General features: G+C 37.7%; 1 protein-coding gene across 3 annotated transcripts in view; it reads right to left on the reverse strand.

The window, feature by feature from the left end:
* Positions 1-260: 260 nt before the first annotated feature.
* The window catches only part of LOC113409530 (homocysteine-responsive endoplasmic reticulum-resident ubiquitin-like domain member 2 protein), a 28,495-nt gene continuing 18,832 nt past the window's right edge, over positions 261-9,923 (reverse strand). For 2 of the 3 annotated variants that reach the window (XM_026663553.2, XM_026663554.2), the window contains 4 exons: positions 4,780-4,902; positions 3,183-3,506; positions 1,656-1,773; positions 936-1,192 (listed from right to left, as the gene is read on the reverse strand). In XM_026663553.2, the coding sequence (XP_026519338.1) occupies positions 1,031-1,192; positions 1,656-1,773; positions 3,183-3,506; positions 4,780-4,902 (727 nt within the window). In that variant the 3' untranslated portion in view covers positions 936-1,030. Of the gene's footprint in view, positions 1,193-1,655; positions 1,774-3,182; positions 3,507-4,779; positions 4,903-9,923 lie in introns of all 3 variants that reach the window. The other variant, XM_026663555.1, reaches the window with a different exon arrangement.

A 9,923-nucleotide genomic window follows, 5' to 3' on the forward strand; every position in this document is an offset into this window, starting at 1 on the left:
ACCCCCAAAAGAAAGCAAAACATTGTTTCTGCTATATTGAAATTAATAGTTTAAAAGTACAGAAATCATGAAATTGATAAACTATCTACCACATTACCTCTGCCATTATAAATATGTACTTTTATTTACTATGTGCACTATGGCTGTTATCATATAATTTCAATTTTGTGATTCATGTGTTCTCATCCTTGATGTGTACATGTAGGGTTTTTGCACTTAAGATAAAAGGTTGTATTTATAGGAACAAGCATCCATAAGGGTTACTGTAACTTGTTTTTATTAAAAAAACTAATTACATATGTCTATTTTCCAGTACATCTTTCTTTAAAAAGTACTGTATGTATCAAACATTGATGATGTACTTGATCACTGTTAATTTTCTTTGAAGAGCTGTCTAAAAGAGAAAATCACCCCAAAATTTATTGAAACTGGCTATATAGCCTCAAGATATTTAAACTTTCTAGCTTCTTATACGAGAGGCTTAGTACTTTATAGCACAAGAAAAAACATACCATTAGCAGGTAATATTTTGTCTGAATAGAATTCTTTTGGGGATGCCATAAACACAAAACTCAGACGAGGATTTATATAGTGTTTATGACTATTAGGAAGACTCACAGTTAAGTTAAATTTACCAGGAGAAATCTCATTTTTAAAAGGTTTTTGTTGTTGACATTTATACTTTTAACAGCTCTTCAAAGGAATAATCGTGCACACAACCTACAAACTTCTTGTCTCAGTGTAATGTACAACTAAAATTAAAATAAAACATGGAAGACCGGTATCTTTACATTTAATTCTTCTTTAGAAAAAAGAAGAACTTAAAAAAAAAAAATGTAGTAGTCCACTTGTGCTTAAAATATTCATATGCATGAGAAAGCCAAAAGGGAAAAATACACATTTTTGTACACCATGATCAAAAAGTTATTATAAATCTTTTGAAATTGCACTGTATTTAAAATGCCCCCTAGATTCAACTCCCTCTTCTATGTACAGCTTCTTATGCTGCCTGGCACAGTTCCTCTTGAGCCTAATTGCCAACCTGTGGAGGTCCTTCAGGGATGAGCGATGTGAAGAAGGTGGTGATGAAGGACCAAGCTGAAGCCATGAATCCAGGATGCTGCTCTGTACTGCCATCTTCACCTGCATCTTCTCCACTCTCTTCATCAATCCCATCATCCATAAGACGCTCCTTTTAAAACAGAAATTGTCTAAATGGTTTAATTGCTTTAATAAAGAGGCAGAATATCTTAATGGAAATAATTTCCTACATAAAGTAACCCTATTAACAGGGCAACTCCCTGTGAAGGATCTAGTCGCATAAACATAAAACCAATTCAACAGTGGAGTAAGTCTAAGTAGCAGTTCTCTATTAAATATTACAGACAAAGATGAAGGCAGTATTGATCTGGTTTTTCATAATAAGGCTTTAGCTTTTTGTTTTTAAATGTTTAATGATTAATTTCCCTTCTGTCCATCCCACCTATTAAGGTTACTTTTTTTTTTTTTTTTTTTTTTTAAAATATTTTTTTTTTTTTTGTTTTTCCCTTCCGTTTCAAGCTGAATTTTGTACTACTATTCAGTTACAAATACAGATTATTTGAAGGAGAGAGAATACAGGAAAACATGAAACATCCAAGTTGACATTCACCTACCATCTCCTCAAGGTCAGGGTTATTTACATTTTGTCCATCACGGTTCACTTCTGCATTGTTATTGGCTGCCTGTTGCTGGCCTCCCTCTTGCCTAAAGGGGAACCATCCAGCTTGGTGTCTATGTAATAAAATGAACAATTAAAAGCCTTGTCTCTCTAACTTGTAAAGCTGCTTATGAAATTTCTACAATGGGAAAATAACTGCTATCTACATGGCCAAGTCTCATTAAACTTACTTGCAGATGAAGAACAGATAATCCATTCTTCATCTTGATTGGACTGTTGGGGGAATACTGGAGTCTGAGAATTATTTCTAAGTAACAAAACTAACTGAAGAGATCCCTGTTAACCCAAATATAGAATAAAATGCTTCTTAGAACAGCTAATACCTATATTATTTTAAGTGAGCACTGAAAAATTCTGCTCACTAAGTTTTTTCCCCTACTTGCCTGTCAAAAAAAAAAAAAAAAAAAAAAAAAAACCACCCACACACCTTGATATTTTATTGATGTCAGTGATCATGGTAATGTGCAAGTGAATATTTTGTTCCTGAGCTACTCAGTTTTAATGATGTTTCTGACAGGCAGTTTTAAGTCGGTAGCACAATCAACCATATTTTAAGTTGAACATGAGAATGCAAAAATCTTAAATGCAGATCTTTTCAAATTTAATTCCTTAAAAATTACCTCTTGAAAGTAGCCCAAGATGAAAGTGCTATGTAATCATTAAGTATTTCTGGCACTTTCCACTTCCATCCAGATCACACTAGGTGCCTTCACCCTGGCTGAGATGGTATTTTTAAATTCATTAAACCTCAGTGTCGTTGTTAATGAATTTTGATAGCAAAAGGCAGTAGCTTCCGTTTTTTGTTGTTGTTGTTTTAAAGGGGAGGGGGGGTATGGTAAAACTTTCCTTTTCTGATATCGATAATGCCCCTGAATGTTGAATTCTGGAGTTTCTCCACGGAGCCCATACAAGTTACTGGGAACATTCAGTAAGTATATCTGTGCTTAATTCAAAATTGAGTTCAGCTTTACAGTTCACCTTTAAGATCCCCAATCAGTAACAATATGTAATTTACGTCAATGCAAACAAATGCTTCTGAAATCAATCGAATGAAATTCAATTCTTCTTTCACTCACCTCTTAAGTTCTGTTTCCATAATTCTATGTTTTCCCTGCAATAGTTAATAAGTTGACATCACCAATATCTAAAAAGCAGCATGTTTTAGGTGTGATGCCCATCAGTTTTTACAGGGGAAAAGGGAATCTAGAACTCAAGAATTCTATATTTTGAGACTACATCTGAACATCTGTTTGAAAGCCAAGTTTCTGTATGTGCCCTGTTAATGATTATTGTTAATTCTTCCCTTTTACAAATTCTTTGGAGTTCACCTTTACGTTGGAATTCTGTAAAGTGATCCAATTTCACACCTTTAAAAGTTAGCTTATAATTATAGTCATACACTGATAATTATACTCCATGTATCTAAACTACAACTATTCATAAATGAATATTTTTTACTCACAAATAAACCAGTAGCATGGCTCCCATTACCATGACAAACCGACTGAAGGAAGAATAAAAGTATACAATGCTGAGGAGAATAGCTGCTCTAGAGAATGTGTACATCCAGTCTAACCAGTCTCGATTGAAGTCCTCCTCATTCACTACTGGACCTCCTTGTGCATTCATTTGAACATTCTGGTTTACAGGCCTGTTGTCCTGTGCTGCTACGTTTGGCACTGCTGGGGGCTCATTTGCAGGAACATGCTCTGAATTTACAGGCTGCGCGACGGCTGATCTGACTGGCTCAGGGCTGGATGTTGCCTGGGCTGAAACTGCAGCTTGACTGAAATTTAAAAATATGTTTTCTGAAAAGCCAGCTTTGTATCAGAAGTAATAATATTTAAACCCAAGCTTCCTTACAGCTCTTTTGTACAGAGAAAAATGCCAGTTGAAGCACCAAGAAAACTTGAGATCTTAAATACAAGTATATAAAATATACACCAACTTCATAGATATTGTGTGATAAAGAAGAAATTCCTCATCTTTCTATAGTACCTCTGGACAGATGTGGCAGCTCTCACTCATCTTTTCCCTCCTCCATTTTATACCATTTAGATACATACAAGCAAAAATTCCCAAAATTAATTCAACTAAATTTTCCCTCTTCCACCAGAAGAGATGCACAGGATTAGTTTAAGTAAAAGCTCTTTACTTTTTGAGTAAAACATCAAAGTTTGGAAAATAACATGAAATTTCATCTTTAAGAACCATTTTATCATCAGGTAATAAGTATGTCTTCTCCGGGGTCTCAGATGATTGTGAGATCTAGCACAGAATCAAAGTTGCAGTATCTGGACACCACAAGGTAAAAGTAGGGAAGCTTTGGCCTCTATTATAACCCTCTTCCCAGCTGAGGATACGGCTTTTTCTGGACAAAGACTATGCCCACTCCATGCATCCAGTAGCAAAGTTTATTAGAGTAACACGCGGCATTACCTCTCAGTCAGCAGTTGTGTGCTGTCCCCATAATGTTCCCAGCCCCACCGCCAACTGAGTAAGGTGGAAGAGAGGAGAAGATCTACCTCTGGGACCAAAATTCTCATTCAGCATGATGCACTGACATTCAACAGGGCTACTTCCCTTGCTTTTTGGCCTAAAACCAATGGAATCCATTTTACTTGGCATGGGAGATTTTTTCTGGTCTTGCTAACCTCAACTTGAAAATACAATTTTTTAATGATAATTGTGATTTGAGCCTATTACTAGCTAACCCCATCTTGCAGAAGTGTTGCCTGGGCAGTACAAGAGCCCAATGAGTCTAATGTTTGTATCACAACAATTCCAGTGGTGAACGTTAATAAAGATACTTTCAAACAAACAGAAGAATTCCACTCTCAATCATAAAATTTTAAAAGGAATACATTTTTAGAAGCAGGCTAAGTAATTTTTAATTTACTAGCCAAATTAAGTTAAGTATAAAATAGTAAAACCAGACAAAAAAAGAAAAAAGAGGCAAGGCACAGAAATGTCAGTCACACAAACAGCAGCTATCTAGTTTTTTTATGGCAGGTTGTTATCGCGGCAGTTGCACTAGGACGATACATGAAGTAACTTACTATTGCATGTAGTACTGACGTGCATACATTTGTTGCCACCATATCATCTGTAATGGGCTGAATGCAGGGTACATTGAAAATCCAGTAGAAACACCTTGACCTGGAAACTGGTTGCCTATGTTGCTACAGGGAATTAAAAGCAAAAAAACCCACTCAGACTATGGCTATTAATAATTACAAATACATTTATTATTGTAAAATATAGATTACACTAAGCACTTTTTTCTTCATGTGCTCCATGAGAATTCAATATCAATAAAATTGTAAAGACATCCTTTGGATAAATACCTGATCCATCACACAAACGGTATTACTGTGCAAAATGAAGAGCTCTTTGTCAGAGATAAAAGGTCACCACAATTATGTGATCAATCCTCATTTGAATGTACCAACATTATTTCCATTCTAAAAAACATTTGTTGCATCTAGAAGCTCTATCATTAACTACATCTGACTAATGGGTTTGTGGCCAAATAATCATTACTAATTATTTCATTATTAGAAGACAAACTTCTTAAAATCAGAGCTCTGATCAAACAGTGTGTATATATTATAGGGAGGGATTATCTGCACTAGAAGACTTCACACGTTCAGAACCCACTACTACAGGCATTTCAAGAAACTATCAGTGTTTAAGGCCAGAAAGGACTACCAGATCATATATCCTGAGCTCCATCACATCACAGGCCACCAACACCATGTGCACACTAAACCCAACAACTGAAATTAGACCAAAGTATTACAGCCTACAGAAGACTGTTACGTGCCACAGGCAGAAAACAAGAGGGACTGAGGTGCGTGACTATCCAAGGCCCCGGCAATGGCAGGGAATTGATTAAAATGTACTTTAACTCTATTATAGCTTTCGCTTTGGAAGCAATGATAGAAATATCATGATTCACAACCACAGAATCAGCAAGGATTGACTGGGCATAGAAAACAAGCTACCCTCTCACCCCTAGAGGTGGCCCCTTTGCATCCTGGTTGCAAGACGCTGGGAGAACATTGTGGGTAACCTTACTGTAACACAGCTCATGCAGTCTGGTTTGTGGATAAAAGAACTTTGTGCCATAGGGAACCTTCCCAATGCATTAAATTCACATGCAAAAAATAAAGAAACTCCTACATGGAAGCTGAAGGAAGTGAAAAGTATTTTATAGCTCAGGTCACACAGTATGTTTTGGGACGATTCCCAATTCTTCCCAAAAAACTCTGGGGTTTCTTATGGCATCTTTCAATGGATTTCTCAGCATAAAGCAATAGTTTATTCATACTGCAGTTAGCAACAGTAGCAAATGCTGCAAATATACAGCAGGCTACAATTCTGTCCTGGGTAGATCACTGGCTGGAAAAGTGTTACCAAGAGATCCCACTAGTCCACCAAATATTCAGATAGGCAAGGAAAGCCAAATGAGAGGAAGGAGAAGTAGAAGCTATCAATATTTTTGAAGGAATTTTTCATCTTTGTTCACTGCCCAAAGCACTCAAGAAAGAAGAGAGATGATCATATTATGAAAATGTACAGAGTGGGATTTCAAAAGGAGACGCCAAGTGGGATGAGTTTGGCATAGCAAATGAACTTGGGACAGTATCATTACTTCACCCTTCTTGCTCCTGAGTTGAACCCCTGGATATCAGTGCTACCTTGGTATTATGCTGAGACAATTTGTAGGAGCGTAGCAAGTCCCTTTTTAAAAATATTTGGTATAGCTTAGTTTTCTTTTAGTTGTGCTCCACTCTCCAGTAACAAGCTCTGAATTTACTCTAGCAAGTTCTTCATTTTTGTGATCTGCAGCACATTCCAAAAAACCAAGCTTGTTTACAGTTGTTAAAAAAAAAATTCTATTTTTTCCTCCCCCACAGTGATGCTGCTTGGAAGTGGTGTTTGGAATTTGTGACTCGACTTCATACCACACTTGAAAAATTGTGACATGGTCTTAAAAAACAAAACAAAAAACAAAACAAAAAAGCACATTCTGAAGGGAGAGGAAGGAACAGAAAAAGAAGCTAGTCATAGTTAAGCCAAAACTACGGGAGACTTTAATAATACAGTGTCCTAAGCTATTTCTGCTTCTCTTACACCAAAACAATTTGCATGCTTTATTATTGATTACTGGAGACTAAGTTTCCTGAGAGGCAAGATGCACTTTCATACCTAATAATGTCAAACTCTGAGGCCCATTGAGTTTCTCATTTTCTATCACTCAGAGAAATCTTGGCTTCAGAGAAGCACTCTGTGATGCTAACTTGTCAAGCTATATTTGATTTACTTGGAAAACTCAACAGATGCTAGTACAAAAATAAGTACACAGCCAACACATTTGAAAGCTATCAACAGGGACATTTGGGGAAATACAGGGGCAATGCTTAGAACTCAATTAAATACATTGCATGGCAGAGTGGAAAAACAATATTTAACCAAAAAACTGACAGTCCCTCTCAAGTAAAGAATTGGTGCACTCTCTCTGGAAAGGAGAGGGAAAGAGGGAGCATGAGCAGCTTCCACTTTTTCCTCAGAATGGAAGGGAAAAGAGGCAGGAAGCAGAGTAGTCCAGGAGTTTGGAAGCCACGGAAGAGCAGGAAAGCAGAGCAGAACAATCTAGAACTACCTCTGCTGCTATTCCCACAGCAGAGGAAAAGCAAGCAGAACAGAGGCAGCCAAAGAAGAACGGAGCTGTGAGAGGCCAAGGAGCACCAGCATGTCCAAGAGTGACCGCAGCCTCAGAACATTCGTCCAAAGAGACAAGAAGCCCAATATTTCTTAAGTGGTTGAGGGTGGGAAGAGAGCCCAGAATTCATTAATTTGGAGGGACCCTGGTTTAAATTTTGAGTGTAAAGGAGAAACCCAAAATGTACTAAATGCGCTATGTATGGGAATAAGGTTTTGGAAAAGGTGTATTTTTTGCAGGGGAGAATAAGATTAGTGCATAGAGGAGTAGCACTGTTGATTTACTGGTGCGGGAATGAATATGTGGCAATAGGCATACCTTTGGTGGGGAAATGGTAGTTTTTACTCTGGCAAGTAGGCTGAGTCTTAGGATATGATAACATCAAATATTTTTCAATCCCTGTGTAACTCTTTTATTCAGAACGTGGTATCTGGTTAAGAATGGTTTTGGAAGGTTAATTATGTTTTGCAAATACCCACTATACTATCTTTCCAACATTTCATTTTGTTTGAAGTAATTGGTGAGCAGCAATGGTTGTCCTGGATATAAGGGGGGTCTACAGCAGAGCTGCTAAACTTGTTTTGTGGAGACTGCTGAATTATTTATTGTCCATAGGTTAGGGCCATATACCAGCCACAACAGGTTAATTTCAAAGTGGCAATGGAAGGTTAGCACAAACAGTATGTGATCCTTATACAGCAACTCAATTTTTAGTTAACTAACTGCTATATTTAGTATTATTAATTGAAGTAAAATGGTAGAGAGCATTTACCTGCCTTCTGTTTATTTAACCATATGCACATGCAAATCTGTGCCTAAAGTTATTTGGCAATGTGATTCCTGCTGCTGTCACTCTTCTTCAGAGCTCAAACCTCACTGGAGTAAACTGGTTCAGTTCACAACTTGCAGATTTGTTTCAGACTAAAACAGCAATGCACCAGGTCATTTTTACACTTTGCAGAGTCTGAGCATCATGAAGGCCAGTTAAATACATCATACTAGCAAGGAGTTTGACAATCCTGTTCTTCAGTGGGGGTGCACATCTATACAATATCCTTTGGCTCAGGTTTATGGGGTTCCACTGCCTCCCCCACACACCATTTCATCTCCTACATTATTCAGCCAAGCTGTCTCCTACCCAAACTAACAGGAAGCAAAACCACCTCCCCAGTGTTGTCACTGTCACCTCTAATCTTCTAACATGCTTAGATATCAAAATGACAGAAACTTAAAATGAATTCCTCTGGTCCTTTTGTATATATTCTATATTTTGCTTTTTTGGGGGAGGGAGGGGGGGATATTCTGTACAAGATGGGAGTTTTCTCCCATCATATAAAATCCCTAGAAACCAGGAAAGCAAGTTGCAAAGGGAGAGGGTGCAAGATGTGTGACTTTGTTTACACATTCCTGACCTAACCTCAAACACACTTTGAAAAAGCCACACCCCAACCTAAACTTACCCACATTATCTGGGAGTTTGTCTACATAGCCCTACACTTCAGACTACAGGAGTGCAAACTGCAGCACACACCCACTGTAACTGCCCCATGTTTACGTCAGCACCATTCACATGGGGCAGTTACAGCACAGCACTTGGGTGTGTGGGGGCAAACGCTGCAACCCACATCCCTGTAGTCCAAACTGCAGCACACTGCGGACATAGCCTAAGTGTTGGAGTTCAGATTGAGAATGGCTTCAAACAGAGGGTGTGCCTCAGATGAATGAAACTAGAAAGATTATTTTCTGTGGGAAGAATTTGGACTTCTTAGTAAGTTTTGTAAGGCGGTTGCACGTGTACTACTATGATAAGCATCAAAACGCATTTTATTTCTAAGTTGGATTTCCTTGGCCTGTCTGTGTATCTGAAAGATGACCATTGTGTTGTCCAGGTAGTTTGTGTCTGCATAGTTTAGACAATATTTTGCTCCACTGCAAAATCCTCCTCCATTCAAGATACCAGTCTCATTTTAGGTAAGCAACAGTTAAGAAATCCTAAGATTTCCAACATAATCCTTTTGTAAAAGTGTACTGGGTACTCTTATTTTTAAAAATATGTTGTTCCATTTACCGAAACCAGTTGTTTTGAATTATTAAAGAGCAATACAACTATTTTATTGACAATTTATTTTGTGACTACATAGCCATAGAAATAAGGGATTATAGGTGAGAGGGCCTAACCTAATAGTAACCGGTCCTTGATAATATGCTACTGCTATATGTACATAGTTATCTATGCTGATGACTCAGATCTCCCTCTTCACTCTCCTTCTGTCCAAACTAAGATCTCTTCCTGTCTTCCTGACACAAATATAAGCTGATGCTTGGCATCCACAAAAGGGATGGAACAGAGCTTTTAACCTCTCATCTTCCTCAGTCCCTCCTCCCTCAGTCACTGTGGACATCATCATCCTCCCTGTCATTCAGAACTGTAACACTGGTCTACAATTTTTGAGAAGTCGTCTGCTTCAGAGATAA

This window comes from Terrapene carolina, unplaced genomic scaffold, assembly GCF_002925995.2.
Source record: "Terrapene carolina triunguis isolate 2854851 unplaced genomic scaffold, T_m_triunguis-2.0 Scaffold33723, whole genome shotgun sequence".
Taxonomy (NCBI): domain Eukaryota; kingdom Metazoa; phylum Chordata; order Testudines; family Emydidae; genus Terrapene; species Terrapene triunguis.